This window comes from Oncorhynchus masou, chromosome 13 (genome assembly GCF_036934945.1).
Source record: "Oncorhynchus masou masou isolate Uvic2021 chromosome 13, UVic_Omas_1.1, whole genome shotgun sequence".
Taxonomy (NCBI): domain Eukaryota; kingdom Metazoa; phylum Chordata; class Actinopteri; order Salmoniformes; family Salmonidae; genus Oncorhynchus; species Oncorhynchus masou.
Genome location: NC_088224.1, coordinates 97,075,733 through 97,100,580, shown reverse-complemented (window position 1 = coordinate 97,100,580; position 24,848 = coordinate 97,075,733). Strand labels below are relative to the sequence as shown.

The following is a 24,848-nucleotide window of genomic DNA, read 5'->3' as shown; positions in this document are numbered from 1 at the left end:
TGTTACACCTGGATCAGAATGTGTTACACCTGGATCAGAATGTATTACACCTGGATCAGAATGTGTTATACCTGGATCAGAATGTGTTATACCTGGATCAGAATGTATTATACCTGGATCAGAATGTATTATACCTGGATCAGAATGTGTTATACCTGGATCAGAATGTGTTATACCTGGATCAGAATGTGTTATACCTGGATCAGAATGTATTATACCTGGATCAGAATGTATTATACCTGGATCAGAATGTATTACACCTGGATCAGAATGTGTTACACCTGGATCAGAATGTGTTATACCTGGATCAGAATGTATTATACCTGGATCAGAATGTATTATACCTGGATCAGAATGTGTTATACCTGGATCAGAATGTATTACACCTGGATCAGAATGTATTACACCTGGATCAGAATGTGTTATACCTGGATCAGAATGTGTTATACCTGGATCAGAATGTATTATACCTGGATCAGAATGTATTATACCTGGATCAGAATGTGTTATACCTGGATCAGAATGTGTTATACCTGGATCAGAATGTGTTATACCTGGATCAGAATGTATTATACCTGGATCAGAATGTATTACACCTGGATCAGAATGTGTTATACCTGGATCAGAATGTGTTATACCTGGATCAGAATGTGTTATACCTGGATCAGAATGTGTTATACCTGGATCAGAACATGTTATACCTGGATCAGAACGTGTTATACCTGGATCAGAAGGTATTATACCTGGATCAGAATGTATTACACCTGGATCAGAATGTGTTATACCTGGATCAGAATGTGTTATACCTGGATCAGAATGTGTTATACCTGGATCAGAATGTGTTACACCTGGATCAGAATGTGTTATACCTGGATCAGAATGTATTACACCTGGATCAGAATGTGTTATACCTGGATCAGAATGTGTTATACCTGGATCAGAATGTGTTATACCTGGATCAGAATGTGTTATACCTGGATCAGAATGTGTTATACCTGGATCAGAATGTGTTATACCTGGATCAGAATGTATTATACCTGGATCAGAATGTGTTATACCTGGATCAGAATGTGTTATACCTGGATCAGAATGTGTTATACCTGGATCAGAATGTGTTATACCTGGATCAGAATGTGTTATACCTGGATCAGAATGTGTTATACCTGGATCAGAATGTGTTATACCTGGATCAGAATGTATTATACCTGGATCAGAATGTATTATACCTGGATCAGAATGTGTTATACCTGGATCAGAATGTGTTATACCTGGATCAGAATGTGTTATACCTGGATCAGAATGTATTATACCTGGATCAGAACGTGTTATACCTGGATCAGAATGTGTTATACCTGGATCAGAATGTGTTATACCTGGATCAGAATGTATTATACCTGGATCAGAATGTATTATACCTGGATCAGAATGTGTTATACCTGGATCAGAATGTGTTATACCTGGATCAGAATGTGTTATACCTGGATCAGAATGTGTTATACCTGGATCAGAATGTATTATACCTGGATCAGAACGTGTTATACCTGGATCAGAATGTGTTATACCTGGATCAGAATGTGTTATACCTGGATCAGAATGTATTATACCTGGATCAGAATGTGTTATACCTGGATCAGAATGTATTATACCTGGATCAGAATGTGTTATACCTGGATCAGAATGTATTATACCTGGATCAGAATGTGTTATACCTGGATCAGAATGTGTTATACCTGGATCAGAATGTATTATACCTGGATCAGAATGTGTTATACCTGGATCAGAATGTATTATACCTGGATCAGAATGTGTTATACCTGGATCAGAATGTATTATACCTGGATCAGAATGTGTTATACCTGGATCAGAATGTGTTATACCTGGATCAGAATGTATTATACCTGGATCAGAATGTGTTATACCTGGATCAGAATGTGTTATACCTGGATCAGAATGTATTATACCTGGATCAGAATGTGTTATACCTGGATCAGAATGTATTATACCTGGATCAGAATGTGTTATACCTGGATCAGAATGTATTATACCTGGATCAGAATGTGTTATACCTGGATCAGAATGTGTTATACATGGATCAGAATGTGTTATACCTGGATCAGAATGTGTTATACCTGGATCAGAATGTATTATACCTGGATCAGAATGTGTTATACATGGATCAGAATGTATTATACCTGGATCAGAATGTGTTATACCTGGATCAGAATGTATTATACCTGGATCAGAACGTGTTATACCTGGATCAGAACGTATTACACCTGGATCAGAACGTGTTATACCTGGATCAGAACGTGTTATACCTGGATCAGAATGTGTTATACCTGGATCAGAATGTGTTATACCTGGATCAGAATGTGTTATACCTGGATCAGAATGTGTTATACCTGGATCAGAATGTGTTATACCTGGATCAGAATGTATTATATCTGGATCAGAATGTATTACACCTGGATCAGAATGTATTATACCTGGATCAGAATGTATTATACCTGGATCAGAATGTGTTATACCTGGATCAGAATGTGTTATACCTGGATCAGAATGTATTATACCTGGATCAGAATGTATTATACATGGATCAGAATGTATTATACCTGGATCAGAATGTGTTATACATGGATCAGAATGTGTTATACCTGGATCAGAATGTATTATACCTGGATCAGAATGTATTATACCTGGATCAGAATGTGTTATACCTGGATCAGAATGTGTTATACCTGGATCAGAATGTATTATACCTGGATCAGAATGTATTATACCTGGATCAGAATGTGTTATACCTGGATCAGAATGTGTTATACCTGGATCAGAATGTATTATACCTGGATCAGAATGTGTTATACATGGATCAGAATGTATTATACCTGGATCAGAATGTGTTATACCTGGATCAGAATGTGTTATACCTGGATCATAATGTGTTATACCTGGATCAGAATGTGTTATGCCTGGATCAGAATGTGTTATACCTGGATCAGAATGTATTATACCTGGATCAGAATGTGTTATACCTGGATCAGAATGTATTATACCTGGATCAGAATGTATTATACCTGGATCAGAATGTGTTATACCTGGATCAGAATGTGTTATACCTGGATCAGAATGTATTATACCTGGATCAGAATGTGTTATACCTGGATCAGAATGTGTTATACCTGGATCATAATGTGTTATACCTGGATCAGAATGTGTTATGCCTGGATCAGAATGTGTTATACCTGGATCAGAATGTATTATACCTGGATCAGAATGTGTTATACATGGATCAGAATGTGTTATACCTGGATCAGAATGTGTTATACCTGGATCAGAATGTATTATACCTGGATCAGAATGTGTTATACATGGATCAGAATGTATTATACCTGGATCAGAATGTGTTATACCTGGATCAGAATGTATTATACCTGGATCAGAATGTGTTATACCTGGATCAGAATGTATTACACCTGGATCAGAACGTGTTATACCTGGATCAGAACGTGTTATACCTGGATCAGAATGTGTTATACCTGGATCAGAATGTGTTATACCTGGATCAGAATGTGTTATACCTGGATCAGAATGTGTTATACCTGGATCAGAATGTGTTATACCTGGATCAGAATGTGTTATACCTGGATCAGAATGTGTTATACCTGGATCAGAATGTGTTATACCTGGATCAGAATGTATTATATCTGGATCAGAATGTATTACACCTGGATCAGAATGTATTATACCTGGATCAGAATGTATTATACCTGGATCAGAATGTGTTATACCTGGATCAGAATGTGTTATACCTGGATCAGAATGTATTATACCTGGATCAGAATGTATTATACCTGGATCAGAATGTGTTATACCTGGATCAGAATGTATTATACCTGGATCAGAATGTGTTATACATGGATCAGAATGTGTTATACCTGGATCAGAATGTATTATACCTGGATCAGAATGTATTATACCTGGATCAGAATGTGTTATACCTGGATCAGAATGTGTTATACCTGGATCAGAATGTATTATACCTGGATCAGAATGTATTATACCTGGATCAGAATGTGTTATACCTGGATCAGAATGTGTTATACCTGGATCAGAATGTATTATACCTGGATCAGAATGTGTTATACATGGATCAGAATGTATTATACATGGATCAGAATGTGTTATACCTGGATCAGAATGTGTTATACCTGGATCATAATGTGTTATACCTGGATCAGAATGTGTTATGCCTGGATCAGAATGTGTTATACCTGGATCAGAATGTATTATACCTGGATCAGAATGTGTTATACCTGGATCAGAATGTGTTATACCTGGATCAGAATGTATTATACCTGGATCAGAATGTATTATACCTGGATCAGAATGTGTTATACCTGGATCAGAATGTGTTATACCTGGATCAGAATGTATTATACCTGGATCAGAATGTGTTATACCTGGATCAGAATGTGTTATACCTGGATCATAATGTGTTATACCTGGATCAGAATGTGTTATGCCTGGATCATAATGTGTTATACCTGGATCAGAATGTATTATACCTGGATCAGAATGTGTTATACATGGATCAGAATGTGTTATACCTGGATCAGAATGTGTTATACCTGGATCAGAATGTATTATACCTGGATCAGAATGTATTATACCTGGATCAGAATGTGTTATACATGGATCAGAATGTATTATACCTGGATCAGAATGTATTATACCTGGATCAGAATGTATTATACCTGGATCAGAATGTGTTATACCTGGATCAGAATGTGTTATACCTGGATCAGAATGTATTACACCTGGATCAGAATGTGTTATACCTGGATCAGAATGTGTTATACCTGGATCAGAATGTGTTATACCTGGATCAGAATGTATTACACCTGGATCAGAATGTATTATACCTGGATCAGAATGTATTACACCTGGATCAGAATGTATTATACCTGGATCAGAATGTATTATACCTGGATCAGAATGTATTATACCTGGATCAGAATGTGTTATACCTGGATCAGAATGTATTACACCTGGATCAGAATGTATTATACCTGGATCAGAATGTATTATACCTGGATCAGAACGTGTTATACCTGGATCAGAATGTGTTATACCTGGATCAGAATGTATTATACCTGGATCAGAATGTGTTATACCTGGATCAGAATGTGTTATACCTGGATCAGAATGTATTATACCTGGATCAGAATGTGTTATACCTGGATCAGAACGTGTTATACCTGGATCAGAATGTATTATACCTGGATCAGAATGTGTTATACCTGGATCAGAATGTGTTATACCTGGATCAGAATGTATTATACCTGGATCAGAATGTATTATACCTGGATCAGAACGTGTTATACCTGGATCAGAATGTGTTATACCTGGATCAGAATGTATTATACCTGGATCAGAATGTGTTATACCTGGATCAGAATGTGTTATACCTGGATCAGAATGTATTATACCTGGATCAGAATGTGTTATACCTGGATCAGAACGTGTTATACCTGGATCAGAATGTATTATACCTGGATCAGAATGTGTTATACCTGGATCAGAATGTGTTATACCTGGATCAGAATGTGTTATACCTGGATCAGAATGTGTTATACCTGGATCAGAATGTGTTATACCTGGATCAGAATGTGTTATACCTGGATCAGAATGTGTTATACCTGGATCAGAATGTGTTATACCTGGATCAGAATGTGTTATACCTGGATCAGAATGTATTATACCTGGATCAGAATGTATTATACCTGGATCAGAATGTATTATACCTGGATCAGAATGTGTTATACCTGGATCAGAATGTGTTATACCTGGATCAGAATGTATTATACCTGGATCATAATGTATATACTTGTGTTATACCTGGATCAGAATGTGTTATACCTGGATCAGAATGTATTATACCTGGATCAGAATGTGTTATACCTGGATCAGAATGTGTTATACCTGGATCAGAATGTGTTATACCTGGATCAGAATGTATTATACCTGGATCAGAATGTATTGTACCTGGATCAGAATGTATTATACCTGGATCAGAATGTGTTATACCTGGATCAGAATGTATTATACCTGGATCAGAATGTGTTATACCTGGATCAGAATGTGTTATACCTGGATCAGAATGTATTATACCTGGATCATAATGTGTTATACCTGGATCAGAATGTGTTATACCTGGATCAGAATGTATTATACCTGGATCAGAATGTGTTATACCTGGATCAGAATGTGTTATACCTGGATCAGAATGTATTATACCTGGATCAGAATGTATTATACCTGGATCAGAATGTGTTATACCTGGATCAGAATGTGTTATACCTGGATCAGAATGTATTATACCTGGATCAGAATGTATTATACCTGGATCAGAATGTGTTATACCTGGATCAGAATGTATTATACCTGGATCAGAATGTGTTATACCTGGATCAGAATGTGTTATACCTGGATCAGAATGTGTTATACCTGGATCAGAATGTGTTATACCTGGATCAGAATGTGTTATACCTGGATCAGAATGTATTATACCTGGATCAATGTATTACACCTGGATCAGAATGTATTATACCTGGATCAGAATGTGTTATACCTGGATCAGAATGTGTTATACCTGGATCAGAATGTATTATACCTGGATCAGAATGTGTTATACCTGGATCAGAATGTATTATACCTGGATCAGAATGTATTGTACCTGGATCAGAATGTGTTATACCTGGATCAGAATGTATTATACCTGGATCAGAATGTGTTATACCTGGATCAGAATGTATTATACCTGGATCAGAATGTGTTATACCTGGATCAGAATGTGTTATACCTGGATCAGAATGTATTATACCTGGATCATAATGTATTATACCTGGATCAGAATGTGTTATACCTGGATCAGAATGTATTATACCTGGATCAGAATGTGTTATACCTGGATCAGAATGTGTTATACCTGGATCAGAATGTATTATACCTGGATCAGAATGTGTTATACCTGGATCAGAATGTATTATACCTGGATCAGAATGTGTTATACCTGGATCAGAATGTATTATACCTGGATCAGAATGTGTTATACCTGGATCAGAATGTGTTATACCTGGATCAGAATGTATTATACCTGGATCATAATGTATTATACCTGGATCAGAATGTGTTATACCTGGATCAGAATGTATTATACCTGGATCAGAATGTGTTATACCTGGATCAGAATGTGTTATACCTGGATCAGAATGTGTTATACCTGGATCAGAATGTGTTATACCTGGATCAGAATGTGTTATACCTGGATCAGAATGTATTATACCTGGATCAGAATGTATTATACCTGGATCAGAATGTGTTATACCTGGATCAGAATGTATTATACCTGGATCAGAATGTGTTATACCTGGATCAGAATGTGTTATACCTGGATCAGAATGTATTATACCTGGATCAGAATGTATTATACCTGGATCAGAATGTGTTATACCTGGATCAGAATGTGTTATACCTGGATCAGAATGTATTATACCTGGATCAGAATGTATTATATCTGGATCAGAATGTATTATACCTGGATCAGAATGTATTATACCTGGATCAGAATGTGTTATACCTGGATCAGAATGTGTTATACCTGGATCAGAATGTGTTATACCTGGATCAGAATGTGTTATACCTGGATCAGAATGTATTATACCTGGATCAGAATGTATTATACCTGGATCAGAATGTGTTATACCTGGATCAGAATGTGTTATACCTGGATCAGAATGTGTTATACCTGGATCAGAATGTATTATACCTGGATCAGAATGTATTATACCTGGATCAGAATGTGTTATACCTGGATCAGAATGTGTTATACCTGGATCAGAATGTATTATACCTGGATCAGAATGTATTATACCTGGATCAGAATGTATTATACCTGGATCAGAATGTGTTATGCCTGGATCAGAATGTATTATACCTGGATCAGAATGTGTTATACCTGGATCAGAATGTGTTATACCTGGATCAGAATGTATTATACCTGGATCAGAATGTGTTATACCTGGATCAGAATGTGTTATACCTGGATCAGAATGTATTATACCTGGATCATAATGTATATACTTGTGTTATACCTGGATCAGAATGTGTTATACCTGGATCAGAATGTGTTATACCTGGATCAGAATGTGTTATACCTGGATCAGAATGTATTATACCTGGATCAGAATGTATTATACCTGGATCATAATGTATATACTTGTGTTATACCTGGATCAGAATGTGTTATACCTGGATCAGAATGTGTTATACCTGGATCAGAATGTGTTATACCTGGATCAGAATGTGTTATACCTGGATCAGAACGTGTTATACCTGGATCAGAATGTGTTATACCTGGATCAGAATGTATTATACCTGGATCAGAATGTGTTATACCTGGATCAGAATGTGTTATACCTGGATCAGAATGTGTTATACCTGGATCAGAATGTATTATACCTGGATCAGAATGTGTTATACCTGGATCAGAATGTATTATACCTGGATCAGAATGTATTATACCTGGATCAGAATGTATTATACCTGGATCAGAACGTGTTATACCTGGATCAGAATGTGTTATACCTGGATCAGAATGTGTTATACCTGGATCAGAATGTATTATACCTGGATCAGAATGTGTTATACCTGGATCAGAATGTGTTATACCTGGATTAGAATGTATTATATCTGGATCAGAAGGTATTATACCTGGATCAGAATGTATTACACCTGGATCAGAATGTGTTATACCTGGATCAGAATGTATTATACCTGGATCAGAATGTGTTATACCTGGATCAGAATGTGTTATACCTGGATCAGAATGTGTTATACCTGGATCAGAATGTGTTATACCTGGATCAGAATGTGTTATACCTGGATCAGAATGTGTTATACCTGGATCAGAATGTATTATACCTGGATATACCTGCTATATACCTGCTATATACCTGCTATATATGTATCCCATTTCAGTGCTATATATGTATCCCATTACAGTGCTATATATGTATCCCATTTCAGTGCTATATATTTATCCCATTTCAGTGCTATATATGTATCCCATTTCAGTGCCGTATATGTATCCCATTTCAGTGCTATATATGTATCCCATTACAGTGCTATATATGTATCCCATTTCAGTGTCGTATATGTATCCCATTTCAGTGCTATATATGTATCCCATTTCAGTGCCGTATATGTATCCCATTACAGTGCTATATATGTATCCCATTTCAGTGCTATATATGTATCCCATTTCAGTGCTATATATTTATCCCATTTCAGTGCTATATATGTATCCCATTACAGTGCTATATATGTATCCCATTACAGTGCTATATATGTATCCCATTACAGTGCTATATATGTATCCCATTACAGTGCTATATATTTATCCCATTTCAGTGCTATATATGTATCCCATTTCAGTGCTATATATGTATCCCATTTCAGTGCTATATATTTATCCCATTTCAGTGCTATATATGTATCCCATTTCAGTGCTATATATAGTGCATTCAGAAAGTACTCACACCCATTCGTTTTCCACATGTTCTTATTTTAGAGCCTTATTCTAAAATGTGCTTTTTCAACCATCTACACATAATAACACATAATGACAAAGCAAAAACCGTATTTTCGAAATGTTTCAAATGTATAAAAAAAACGGAAATACCTTATTTACGAGCAAAAACTAAAGCAGGAAGCACCAGTGACTCACTCAATATGGTTGTGGTCAGATGACGCAGATGCTAAGCTACAGGACTGTATTGCACAGACTGGAACATTCCGGGATTCCCGGCATTGAAGAATACACCACATCAGTCATTGGCTTCATCAATAAGTACATCAATGATGTCATCCCCACAGTGACTGTACGTACATAACCCAACCAGAAGCCATGGATTACAGGCAACGTCCGCACTGAGCTAAAGGGTAGAGCTGACAAATTATGTCTGAGTGTTGGAGTGTTCCCCTGGCTATCTGTAAATGATGTCTGAGTGTTGGAGTGTACCCCTGGCTATCTGTAAATGATGTCTGAGTGTTGGGGTGTTCCCCTGGCTATCTGTAAATGATGTCTGAGTGTTGGAGTGTTCCCTGGCTATCTGTAAATGATGTCTGAGTGTTGGAGTGTTCCCCTGGCTATCTGTAAATGATGTCTGAGTGTTGGAGTGTTCCCCTGGCTATCTGTAAATGATGTCTGAGTGTTGGAGTGTTCCCCTGGCTATCTGTAAATGATGTCTGAGTGTTGTAGTGTGCCCCCTGGCTGTCAAAAAAAGTAATAAAAAAAGGAAATTGTGCCATCTGGTTTGCTAAATATAAGAAATGTGAAATATAGCATTTCCTTTTACTTTGTACTTCTACTCAAGAATGACACTTGAGTACTTTCCCCACCACCATAAGTACATTTAAAATCTGATACTTTTACACTTTTACTCAAGTAATATTTTCCTGGGTGACTTTTTTTACTGGAGTCATTTCATATTAAGGTATTTCTTCTTTTTTCACAAGTATGACAATTGGGTATTTTTTCCACCTCTGTGTCATACCCAAGAAGACTTGAGGCTGTAGTCGCTGACAAAGGTGCTTCAAGAAAGTACTGAGTAAAGGGTCTGAATACTTATGTAAATGTCATATGAGTTGTTGTTTTTTTATAAATTAACTAAATGTTCTAAAAACCCATTTTTGCTTCGTCATTATATGGGGTATTGTGATGTCATTATGGGGTATTGTGAAGTCATTATAGAGTATCGTGATGTTATTATGGGGTGTTGTGATGTTATTATGGGGTATTGTGATGTCATTATGGGGTATTGTGATGTAATTATTGGGTATCGTGACGTCATTATAGAGTATTGTGATGTCATTATGGGGTGTTGTGATGTTATTATGGGGTATTGTGATGTCATTATGGGGTATTGTGATGTTATTGTGAGGTATTGTGTGTAGATTGATGAGGGGAAAAAATGATTTAATCCATTTTAGAATAAGGCTGTAACGTAATAAAATGTGGTAAAAGTCAAGGGCTCTGAATACTTTCCGACGGCACTGTATGTTTCCCATTTCCTCCATAATTACATAACTCACGTGGTGAAGGCGTCGTTCTGCTTGGCTCCCAGGTAGTATGAGTAGAGATTGAACATTCCAAACATGAAGGCCACAAAAACCATGATGAAGATCACCATGAACTTGAAGATATCTTTCACCGTGCGTCCCAGAGATATCTGCAGGGGCCCGAAACTCTCATTGGCTGGGAGGATGTAGGCGATGCGAGAGAAGCTCAGTACCACAGCGATGGAATACAGACCCTCTGAGATGATCTGGGGGTCCGAGGGAACCCAGTTATTACGGGCTAGAGAGAGAGATAGAGAGAGAGATACAGAGATATATCATTCAGAACTTTTCCCGTGGAGATGAGAAGTATGGCTCAATCGCATGTTCAGGTAGACTGATCCCACTGTGTCCATCACAGTGAAGGGAGGGATGTTCCCACACTGTTGTTCTGAAATAGCCCTGTAGCAGTGGAGGATCACAGAGGTCAAAGACAGAACACTGACAATCACAGAGGGGCCATAATACGGTTATCACTCTAACATATGTGACACCAGGAAATAGATATTTAACATACAGTTGAAGTCGGAAGTTTACATACACTTAGGTTAGAGTCATTAAAACTCGTTTTTCAACCACTCCACAAATTTCTTGTTAACAAACTATAGTTTCGGCAAGTCGGTTAGGACATGTACTTTGTGCATGACACAAGTCATTTTTCCAACAATTGTTTACAGCCAGATTATTTCATTATTTCATTTTCATACACTAAGTTGACTGTACCTTTAAACAGCTTGGAAAATTCCAGAAAAGGATGTCATGGCTTTAGAAGCTTCTGATAGACTAATTGACATCATTTGAGTCAATTGGAGGTGTACCTGTGGATGTATTTCAAGGCCTACCTTCAAACTCAGTGCCTCTTTGCTTGACATCATGGGAAAATCAAAAGAAATCAGCCAAGACCTCAGTAAAAAAAATTGTAGACCTCCACAAGTCTGGATCATCCTTGGGAGCAATTTCCAAAATCCTGAAAATACCACGTTCATCTGTACAAACAATAGTACACAAGTATAAACACCATGGGACCACGCAGCCGTCATACCGCTCAGGAAGGAGATGTGCTCTGTCTCCTAGAGATGAATGTACTTTGGTGCGAAAAGTGTAAATCAATCCCAGAACAACAGCAAAGGATCTTGTGAAGACGCTGGAGGAAACAGGTACAAAAGTATATATATATCCACAGTAAAACGAGTCCTATATCGACATAACCTGAAAGGCCACTCAGCAAGGAAGAAGCGACTGCTCCAAAACCGCCATAAAAAAGCCAGACTACGGTTTGCAACTGCACATGGGGACAAAGATCGTATTTTTTGGAGAAATGTCCTCTGGTCTGATGAAACAAAAATAGAACTGTTTGGCCATAATGACCATCGTTTGGAGGAAAAAGGGGGAGGCTTGCAAGCCAGAGAACACCATCCCAACCATGAAGTACGAGGGTGGCAACATCATGGTGTGGGGGTGCTTTGCTGCAGGAGGGACTGGTGCACTTCACAAAATAGATGGCGTCATGAGGGAGGAAAAATATGCGGATATAATGAAGCAACATCTCAAGACATCAGTCAGGAAGTTAAAGCTTAGTCGCAAATGGTTCTTCCAAATGGACAATGACCCCAAGCACACTTTCGAAGTTGTGGCAAAATGTGATGAAAGAAAAAAAAGCTGAAATAAATCATTCTCTCTACTATTATTCTGACATTTCACATTGTTAAAATAAAGTGGTGATCCTAACTGACCTAATTGTTACCAGGAGTAAATGTCAGGAATTGTGAAAAACGGAGTTTAAATGTATTTGGCTAAGGTGTATGTAAAGGTGTATGTACATTTCCTAACTTCAACTGTGTACACTATGTCTACTTGGATTGGGTCTCGGCAAACGGAGCATGAGCAGTAGTGAGCAGTAGTTTCCTTTTCATTGGTCATGACCGATAACTCCGGCACCTGATATGTTCTGCAGCTTTTGTCAAAGGTGCCTTTTGGATTTATTCTACTGTCATGAAGCACTGTGATATTTTTTAGCTTGGGTGCCGGTTTCTTTCTGTTTGGCTTCACAATGAGCAATGGAGTTGGCAAGAGCACAAATGGATCAGGGGCCAGGCTAGCCGACAACAAATGGATCAGGGACCAGTCTAGCTGACAACAAATGGATCAGGGACCAGGCTAGCTGACAACAAATGGATCAGGGACCAGGCTAGCTGGCAACAAATGGATCAGGGACCAGGCTAGCTGACAACAAATGGATCAGGGACCAGACTAGCTGACAACAACTGGATCAGGGACCAGGCTGGCTGACAACAACTGGATCAGGGACCAGGCTAGCTGACAACAACTGGATCAGGGACCAGGCTAGCTGACAACAAACGGATCAGGGACCAGACTAGCTGGCAACAAACGGACCAGGGACCAGGCTAGCTGGCAACAAACGGACCAGGGACCAGACTAGCTGGCAACAAACGGACCAGGGACCAGGCTAGCTGGCAACAAACGGATCAGGGACCAGGCTAGCTGACAACAAACGGACCAGGGACCAGACTAGCTGACAACAAATGGATCAGGGGCCAGGCTAGCTGGCAACAAATGGATCAGGGACCAGGCTAGCTGACAACAAACGGATCAGGGACCAGGCTAGCTGACAACAAATGGATCAGGGACCAGGCTAGCTGACAACAAACGGATCAGGGACCAGGCTAGCTGGCCACAAACAGATCAGGGATCAGGTCAGCTGGCAACAAACAGATCAGGGAACAGGCTATGAAATATTTCTAATATAAAGCAACCTTGACCAGCCCCCCTAGCAGACCCAGACTGTAGTACTCTGTCTCTGGGACCAGGGTAATGTTGGACAGGTTTCTGTCTGCACTCACCCAGTCTGTAGTACTCTGTCTCTGGGACCAGGGTAATGTTGGACAGGTTTCTGTCTGCACTCACCCAGTCTGTAGTACTCTGTCTCTGGGACCAGGGTAATGTTGGACAGGTTTCTGTCTGCACTCACCCAGTCTGTAGTACTCTATCTCTGGGACCAGGGTAATGTTGGTCAGGTTTCTGTCTGCACTCACCCAGTCTGTAGTACTCTATCTCTGGGACCAGGGTAATGTTGGTCAGGTTTCTGTCTGCACTCACCCAGTCTGTAGTACTCTATCTCTGGGACCAGGGTAATGTTGGACAGGTTTCTGTCTGCACTCACCCAGTCTGTAGTACTCTATCTCTGGGACCAGGGTAATGTTGGACAGGTTTCTGTCTGCACTCACCCAGTCTGTAGTACTCTATCTCTGGTTCCAGGGTAATGTTGGACAGGTCGGTATAGTGCTTGTTGACGTAGCTCTGTGCTGAATACGCATGCCAGAACGCCATAAATCTAGTGATGAAGGATGTCACGAAAAGGCTCAGCATTCCAAAGTCTAGAAGATTCCATGTCTCCGAAAGATATTCCCGAGCCCCCTGGGACCAAATCTCCTTACACTCAGCCCAGACCATTCCTGGAAGAAGAGAGAGAAAACAACCACATGTCAGAAAGACATATTCTGCCTCACAAATGGCACCCTATGTATAGTGCACTACTTTGGACCAGGCCCCATAGAGCTCTCCCTCTCACATAGGGATCTGGTCCAAAGTAATGCATTATGTATGGAAGAGGCTACCATGTGGGAGGAAGATATTGACTTTAATTTTTCCTCTAATATGAACAGACTAATGTGGTGCCAGTATATAAGGACAGACTAATGTAGTGCCAGTATATAAGGACAGACTAATGTGGTGCCAGTATATAAGAACAGACTAATGTGGTGCCAGTATATAAGAACAGATTAATGTGGTGCCAGTATATAAGAACAGATTAATGTGGTAAGACACTCAAGATTAGCAACATGGGTTGGAATGAGCTGGAGAGACGGAAAGAGAACAGCAACATGGGTTGGAATGAGCTGGAGAGACGGAGAGAGAACAGCAGCATGGATTGGAATGAGCTGGAAAGAAGGAAAGAGAACAGCAGCATGGATTGGAATGAGCTGGAGAGACGGAGAGAGAACAGCAGCATGGATTGGAATGAGCTGGAGAGAAGAAGAGAGAACAGCAGCATGGATTGGAATGAGCTGGAGAGAAGGAGAGAGAACAGCAGCATGGATTGGAATGAGCTGGAGAGAAGAAGAGAGAACAGCAGCATGGATTGGAATGAGCTGGAGAGACGGAGAGAGAACAGCAGCATGGATTGGAATGAGCTGGAAAGAAGGAGAGAGAACAGCAGCATGGATTGGAATGAGCTGGAGAGAAGAAGAGAGAACAGCAGCATGGATTGGAATGAGCTGGAGAGACGGAGAGAGAACAGCAGCATGGATTGGAATGAGCTGGAGAGAAGGAGAGAGAACAGCAGCATGGGTTGGAATGAGCAGGAGAGAAGAAGAGAGAACAGCAGCATGGGTTGGAATGAGCTGGAGAGAAGGAGAGAGAACAGCAGCATGGGTTGGAATGAGCAGGAGAGAAGAAGAGAGAACAGCAGCATGGGTTGGAATGAGCAGAAGAGAAGAAGAGAGAACAGCAGCATGGGTTGGAATGAGCAGGAGAGAAGGAGAGAGAACAGCAGCATGGATTGGAATGAGCTGGAGAGAAGGAGAGAGAACAGCAGCATGGGGTGGAATGAGCTGGAGAGAAGGAGAGAGAACAGCAGCATGGATTGGAATGAGCTGGAGAGAAGGAGAGAGAACAGCAGCAAGAGTTTGAATGAGCAGGAGAGAAAAGAGAACAGCAGCATGGATTGGAATGAGCAGGAGAGAAGGAGAGAGAACAGCAGCATGGGTTGGAATGAACAGGAGAGAAGAGAGAACAGCAGCATGGATTGGAATGAGCTGGAGAGAAGAGAGAACAGCAGCATGGATTGGAATGAGCTGGAGAGAAGGAGAGAAGACTTCCCTGAACTATGATGGAAAGGACTCATAACTGGTCTGCAGCAGATGTTCTTGTCATTTCTTCAGTAAGCAGTATACAGCAAGTCGCCCTGTGGACAGGCCAAGGCTCCCAAGGGGTAGATATACCCCCAGGTTGTGAAGGCCTACAGTACAGCTACCTGAGGTGTGGTGGGCGTAACTAAGCAATCATACATTAGAGAGACTTGACTATCACATCAATGCTTTACATTCAATTAAACGTCTCCCCTTTCCCAGATCCCATCGACACAGACAGACATCGTTTATTTCTTCCAGTATGTGTAGCATACATTTGGTATCAATCCACATTCTATTCTATTGGGGCGGCAGGGTAGCCTAGTGGTTAGAGCGTAAAACAAGTAACCGAAAGGTTGCAAGTTCATATCCCTGAGCTGACAAGGTACAAATCTGTCGTTCTGCCCCTGAACAGGCAGTTAACCCACTGTTCCTAGGCCGTCATTGAAAATTAGAATTTGTTCTTAACTGACTTGCCTAGTGCAATAAAGTTAAAATGAAAATGTAATAAATTCTAACCCCACATCAAATGAAAATGTCAGTGCTTGTCTGCCATATAATGGCTTTAAGATCAATGCTTGGTCAAATCTTTGCCAAGAACCCATCCAAGTAGACAAAGTGTATATGTTAAATATCTATTTCCTGGTGTCACATATGTTAGAGTGATTACAGCATTTTGGCCCCTCTTTGATTGTCAGTGTTCTGTCTTTGACCTTTGTGATCCTCCTCTGCTACAGGGCTATTTCAGAACTACAGTGTGGGAACATCCTTCCCTTCACATAATGGGATGTAGACAAGACACATCAAACTGCTGACGGGAAACAGGTAGGTTAGTATAGACTGATGGCAGGCTACAGGCTGGTTAGTATAGACTGATGGCAGGGAGGTTAGTATAGACTGATGGCAGGGAGGTTATTATAGACTGATGACAGGGAGGTTAGTATAGACTGATGACAGGGAGGTTATTATAGACTGATGACAGGGAGGTTATTATAGACTGATGACAGGGAGGTTAGTATAGACTGATGACAGGGAGGTTATTATAGACTGATGACAGGGAGGTTATTATAGACTGATGACAGGGAGGTTAGTATAGACTGATGACAGGGAGGTTATTATAGACTGATGACAGGGAGGTTAGTATAGACTGATGACAGGGAGGTTAGTATAGACTGATGACAGGGAGGTTAGTATAGACTGATGACAGGGAGGTTAGTATAGACTGATGACAGGGAGGTTAGTATAGACTGATGACAGGGAGGTTAGTATAGACTGATGACAGGGAGGTTAGTATAGACTGATGGCAGGGAGGTTAGTATAGACTGATGGCAGGGAGGTTATTATAGACTGATGACAGGGAGGTTAGTATAGACTGATGACAGGGAGGTTATTATAGACTGATGACAGGGAGGTTATTATAGACTGATGACAGGGAGGTTAGTATAGACTGATGACAGAGAGGTTATTATAGACTGATGACAGGGAGGTTATTATAGACTGATGACAGGGAGGTTAGTATAGACTGATGACAGGGAGGTTATTATAGACTGATGACAGGGAGGTTATTATAGACTGATGACAGGGAGGTTAGTATAGACTGATGACAGGGAGGTTATTATAGACTGATGACAGGGAGGTTAGTATAGACTGATGGCAGGTTAGTATAGACTGATGGCAGGGAGGTTATTATAGACTGATGGCAGGCAGGTTATTATAGACTGATGGCAGGGAGGTTAGTATAGACTGATGGCAGGGAGGTTAGTATAGACTGATGGCAGGGAGGTTAGTATAGACTGATGGCAGGGAGGTTAGTATAGACTGATGACAGGGAGGTTAGTATAGACTGATGGCAGGGAGGTTAGTATAGACTGATGGCAGGGAGGTTAGTATAGACTGATGACAGGGAGGTTATTATAGACTGATGGCAGGGAGGTTAGTATAGACTGATGACAGGCAGGTTAGTATAGACTGATGGCAGGGAACAGGGAGGTTAGTATAGACTGATGACAGGGAGGTTATTATAGACTGATGGCAGGGAGGTTATTATAGACTGATGGCAGGGAGGTTAGTATAGACTGATGGCAGGGAGGTTAGTATAGACTGATGGCAGGGAGGTTAGTATAGACTGATGGCAGGGAGGTTAGTATAGACTGATGACAGGGAGGTTAGTATAGACTGATGGCAGGTTAGTATAGACTGATGACAGGGAGGTTATTATAGACTGATGGCAGGCAGGTTATTATAGACTGATGGCAGGGAGGTTAGTATAGACTGATGGCAGGGAGGTTAGTATAGACTGATGGCAGGGAGGTTAGTATAGACTGATGGCAGGGAGGTTAGTATAGACTGATGACAGGGAGGTTAGTATAGACTGATGGCAGGGAGGTTAGTATAGACTGATGGCAGGGAGGTTAGTATAGACTGATGACAGGCAGGTTAGTATAGACTGATGGCAGGGAACAGGGAGGTTAGTATAGACTGATGACAGGGAGGTTATTATAGACTGATGGCAGGGAGGTTATTATAGACTGATGGCAGGGAGGTTAGTATAGACTGATGGCAGGGAGGTTAGTATAGACTGATGGCAGGGAGGTTAGTATAGACTGATGGCAGGGAGGTTAGTATAGACTGATGACAGGGAGGTTAGTATAGACTGATGGCAGGTTAGTATAGACTGATGACAGGGAGGTTATTATAGACTGATGGCAGGCAGGTTATTATAGACTGATGGCAGGGAGGTTAGTATAGACTGATGGCAGGGAGGTTAGTATAGACTGATGGCAGGGAGGTTAGTATAGACTGATGACAGGGAGGTTAGTATAGACTGATGGCAGGGAGGTTAGTATAGACTGATGGCAGGGAGGTTAGTATAGACTGATGACAGGGAGGTTATTATAGACTGATGGCAGGGAGGTTAGTATAGACTGATGGCAGGGAACAGGGAGGTTAGTATAGACTGATGACAGGGAGGTTATTATAGACTGATGGCAGGGAGGTTAGTATAGACTGATGACAGGGAGGTTAGTATAGACTGATGAGAGGGAGGTTAATATAGACTGATGACAGGGAGGTTATTATAGAATGATGGCAGGGAACAGGCAGGTTAGTATAGACTGATGACAGGGAGGTTAGTATAGACTGATGACAGGGAGGTTATTATAGAATGATGGCAGGGAGGTTAGTATAGACTGATGACAGGGAGGTTATTATAGAATGATGGCAGGGAACAGGCAGGTTAGTATAGACTGATGGCAGGGAACAGGGAGGTTAGTATAGACTGATGACAGGGAGGTTATTATAGACTGATGGCAGGGAGGTTAGTATAGACTGATGGCAGGCAGGTTAGTATAGACTGATGGCAGGGAGGTTAGTATAGACTGATGACAGGGAGGTTAGTATAGACTGATGGCAGGGAGGTTAGTATAGACTGATGACAGGGAGGTTAGTATAGACTGATGACAGGGAGGTTAGTATAGACTGATGGCAGGGAGGTTAGTATAGACTGATGGCAGGGAGGTTAGTATAGACTGATGACAGGGAGGTTAGTATAGACTGATGGCAGGGAGGTTAGTATAGACTGATGACAGGGAGGTTAGTATAGACTGATGACAGGGAGGTTAGTATAGACTGATGACAGGGAGGTTAGTATAGACTGATGACAGGGAGGTTAGTATAGACTGATGACAGGGAGGTTAGTATAGACTGATGACAGGGAGGTTAGTATAGACTGATGACAGGGAACAGGCTGGTTAGTATAGACTGATGGCAGGCTGGTTAGTATAGACTGATGACAGGGAACAGGCTGGTTAGTATAGACTGATGACAGGGAGGTTATTATAGACTGATGACAGGGAGGTTAGTATAGACTGATGGCAGGGAGGTTAGTATAGACTGATGACAGGTAGGTTAGTATAGACTGATGACAGGGAGGTTAGTATAGACTGATGACAGGGAGGTTAGTATAGACTGATGACAGGGAGGTTATTATAGACTGATGACAGGGAGGTTAGTATAGACTGATGGCAGGGAGGTTAGTATATACTGATGGCAGGCAGGTTAGCATAGACTGATGACAGGGAGGTTAGTATAGACTGATGACAGGGAGGTTAGTATAGACTGATGACAGGTAGGTTAGTATAGACTGATGACAGGGAGGTTAGTATAGACTGATGGCAGGGAGGTTAGTATAGACTGATGACAGGGAGGTTAGTATAGACTGATGGCAGAGAGGTTAGTATAGACTGATGGCAGGGAACAGGCAGGTTAGTATAGACTGATGGCAGGCAGGTTAGTATAGACTGATGGCAGGGAGGTTAGTATAGACTGATGACAGGGAGGTTAGTATAGACTGATGACAGGGAACAGGCTGGTTAGTATAGACTGATGGCAGGGAGGTTAGTATAGACTGATGGCAGGGAGGTTAGTATAGACTGATGACAGGGAGGTTAGTATAGACTGATGACAGGGAGGTTAGTATAGACTGATGACAGGGAGGTTATTATAGACTGATGGCAGGGAGGTTAGTATAGACTGATGGCAGGCAGGTTAGTATAGACTGATGACAGGGAGGTTAGTATAGACTGATGGCAGGGAACAGGTTGGTTAGTATAGACTGATGACAGGGAAAGGCAGGTTAGTATAGACTGATGACAGGGAGGTTAGTATAGACTGATGGCAGGCAGGTTAGTATAGACTGATGACAGGGAGGTTAGTATAGACTGATGACAGGGAGGTTAGTATAGACTGATGGCAGGCAGGTTAGTATAGACTGATGACAGGGAGGTTAGTATAGACTGATGACAGGGAGGTTAGTATAGACTGATGGCAGGGAACAGGTTGGTTAGTATAGACTGATGACAGGGAAAAGGCAGGTTAGTATAGACTGATGACAGGCAGGTTAGTATAGACTGATGGCAGGGAACAGGTTGGTTGGTATAGACTGATGACAGGGAAAAGGCAGGTTAGTATAGACTGATGACAGGGAACAGGCAGGTTAGTATAGACTGATGACAGGCAGGTTAGTATAGACTGATGGCAGGGAACAGGTTGGTTAGTATAGACTGATGACAGGCTGGTTAGTATAGACTGATGATAGGGAGGTTAGTATAGACTGATGGCAGGTTAGTACAGACTGATGACAGGGAGGTTAGTATAGACTGATGACAGGGAGGTTATTATAGACTGATGGCAGGTAGGTTAGTATAGACTGATGACAGGTAGGTTAGTATAGACTGATGGCAGGGAGGTTAGTATAGACTGATGGCAGGTTAGTATAGACTGATGACAGGGAGGTTATTATAGACTGATGACAGGGAGGTTATTATAGACTGATGACAGGGAGGTTATTATAGACTGATGACAGGGAGGTTATTATAGACTGATGACAGGGAGGTTATTATAGACTGATGGCAGGGAGGTTAGTATAGACTGATGACAGGGAGGTTATTATAGACTGATGACAGGGAGGTTATTATAGAATGATGGCAGGCAGGTTAGTATAGACTGATGACAGGGAGGTTAGTATAGACTGATGACAGGGAGGTTATTATAGACTGATGACAGGGAGGTTATTATAGAATGATGGCAGGCAGGTTAGTATAGACTGATGGCAGGGAGGTTAGTATAGACTGATGACAGGCAGGTTAGTATAGACTGATGACAGGGAGGTTAGTATAGACTGATGACAGGGAGGTTAGTATAGACTGATGACAGGGAGGTTATTATAGACTGATGACAGGGAGGTTATTATAGAATGATGGCAGGCAGGTTAGTATAGACTGATGACAGGGAGGTTAGTATAGACTGATGACAGGGAGGTTAGTATAGACTGATGACAGGGAGGTTATTATAGACTGATGACAGGGAGGTTATTATAGAATGATGGCAGGCAGGTTAGTATAGACTGATGACAGGGAGGTTAGTATAGACTGATGACAGGGAGGTTAGTATAGACTGATGACAGGGAGGTTAGTATAGACTGATGACAGGGAGGTTATTATAGACTGATGACAGGGAGGTTATTATAGAATGATGGCAGGCAGGTTATTATAGACTGATGACAGGGAGGTTAGTATAGACTGATGACAGGGAGGTTAGTATAGACTGATGACAGGGAGGTTATTATAGACTGATGACAGGGAGGTTATTATAGAATGATGGCAGGCAGGTTAGTATAGACTGATGGCAGGGAGGTTAGTATAGACTGATGACAGGCAGGTTAGTATAGACTGATGACAGGGAGGTTAGTATAGACTGATGACAGGGAGGTTAGTATAGACTGATGACAGGGAGGTTAGTATAGACTGATGACAGAGAGGTTAGTATAGACTGATGACAGGGAGGTTAGTATAGACTGATGACAGGGAGGTTAGTATAGACTGATGACAGGGAGGTTAGTATAGACTGATGGCAGAGAGGTTAGTATAGACTGATGGCAGAGAGGTTAGTATAGACTGATGGCAGAGAGGTTAGTATAGACTGATGACAGGCTACAGGCTGGTTAGTATAGACTGATGGCAGGGAGGTTAGTATAGACTGATGACAGGGAGGTTAGTATAGACTGATGACAGGGAGGTTAGTATAGACTGATGACAGGCAGGTTAGTATAGACTGATGACAGGGAGGTTAGTATAGACTGATGGCAGAGAGGTTAGTATAGACTGATGGCAGAGAGGTTAGTATAGACTGATGGCAGAGAGGTTAGTATAGACTGATGACAGGCTACAGGCTGGTTAGTATAGACTGATGGCAGGGAGGTTAGTATAGACTGATGGCAGGGAACAGCCAATATAGAGTATAAATTCCATAGAGTCCCTGGTTCCTGTTTTATTAATCCCCTCTAATCATGGACTGATTCAGACCTCAGACAAAAGGTGAGTGCAATTAATGATCAGGTAAAAGAGAAAACCAGCAGTACTCCAGACCTGGTAGGGTAGGAGTTTAACAGGAAACCAGCAGTACTCCAGACCTGGTAGGGTAAGAGTTTAACAGGAAACCAGCAGTACTCCAGACCTGGTAGGGTAAGAGTTTAACAGGAAACCAGCAGTACTCCAGACCTGGTAGGGTAAGAGTTTAACAGGAAACCAGCAGTACTCCAGACCTGGTAGGGTAAGAGTTTAACAGGAAACCAGCAGTACTCTGAACCTGGTAGGGTAAGAGTTTAACAGGAAACCAGCAGTACTCTGAACCTGGTAGGGTAAGAGTTTAACAGGAAACCAGCAGTACTCCAGACCTGGTAGGGTAAGAGTTTAACAGGAAACCAGCAGTACTCCAGACCTGGTAGGGTAAGAGTTTAACAGGAAACCAGCAGTACTCCAGACCTGGTAGGGTAAGAGTTTAGCAGGAAACCAGCAGTACTCCAGACCTGGTAGGGTAGGAGTTTAATAGGAAACCAGCAGTACTCTGAACCTGGTAGGGTAAGAGTTTAACAGGAAACCAGCAGTACTCTGAACCTGGTAGGGTAAGAGTTTAACAGGAAACCAGCAGTACTCCAGACCTGGTAGGGTAAGAGTTTAGCAGGAAACCAGCAGTACTCCAGACCTGGTAGGGTAGGAGTTTAATAGGAAACCGGCAGTACTCTGAACCTGGTAGGGTAAGAGTTTAGCAGGAAACCAGCAGTACTCCAGACCTGGTAGGGTAAGAGTTTAACAGGAAACCAGCAGTACTCTGAACCTGGTAGGGTAAGAGTTTAGCAGGAAACCAGCAGTACTCTGAACCTGGTAGGGTAAGAGTTTAACACCCCTGGTATAGATGCTACAGTAAGGGTATTGGGAATAGTGATACTACTTTTATATGGGGGAAATAAGAAAGTTCTTTAGAATGGTCCACCTAATTATTTTTATAAAACGGGATGCTTTCATCCTAGATGCTGATTTGTTGATATGCAGGAGTTGTGTCTCCCTCCTTCCACTGCCCAGCAACCAAGGCAGGTATTTCATAAACTTCATCTCCCTCGGAAAAAAGCATCTACACATAATTTTTCCATGCTACTATTTAATTTGCAACAGTTGGGGGTTGTACAGACCTACTTGTCGGCCTCTACGACCTCGGTACATGTCAATGATTTGTTTAGCATTTAGTAACGTTGAATGAATAGAATGATTTGAATTAATGACTGGGTCACAACATGCGGGCCTGGAGGCCAGGTCATCTAATGCAGCACTCCATCACTCTCCTTCTTGGTCAAATAGCCCTTACACAGCCTGGAGGTGTTTTGGGTTATTGTCCTCTTGAAAAACAATAGTTTCACTAAGTGTAAACCAGGTGGGATGGTGTATCACTGCAGAATGCTGTTGTAGCCATGCTGGTTAAGTGTGCCTTGAATTCTCAATAAATCACTGACAGTGTTACCAGCAAAGCACCCACACACAATCACACTTCCTCCTCCATGCTTCACGGTGGCAACCAGACATGTATAGATCATCCGTTATCCTACTCTGCGTCTCACACGGCTGTTGGAACCATAAACTCAAATTTGGACTCATCAGACCAAAGAACAGATTTCCACCGGTCTAATGTCCATTGCTCGTGTTTCTTGGTCCAAGCAAGTCTCTTCTTATTATTGGTGTCCTTTAATAGTAACGCAGCAATTCAACTATGAAGGCCTGATTCACACAGTCTCCGCTCTGATGGACTTTTGTTGCTCTTTGTTTATTTGAGCTGTTCTTTCCATAATATGGACTTGGTCTATTACCAAATAGGGCCATCTTCTGTATACCACCCCTACCTTGTCACAACACAACT

The 24,848-nt window shown here is 41.2% G+C and overlaps 1 protein-coding gene across 1 annotated transcript in view; it reads right to left on the bottom strand.

Moving 5' to 3' along the window:
- Positions 1 to 24,848, bottom strand: part of LOC135553495 (short transient receptor potential channel 6-like) — a 72,736-nt gene that overhangs the window by 9,885 nt on the left and 38,003 nt on the right. Inside the window, exons 8-9 of the mRNA XM_064985595.1 lie at positions 14,424 to 14,651; positions 11,155 to 11,419 (exon numbers count right to left, since the gene is read on the bottom strand). Coding sequence (XP_064841667.1) covers positions 11,155 to 11,419; positions 14,424 to 14,651 — 493 coding nt within the window. The remainder of the gene's footprint in view (positions 1 to 11,154; positions 11,420 to 14,423; positions 14,652 to 24,848) is intronic.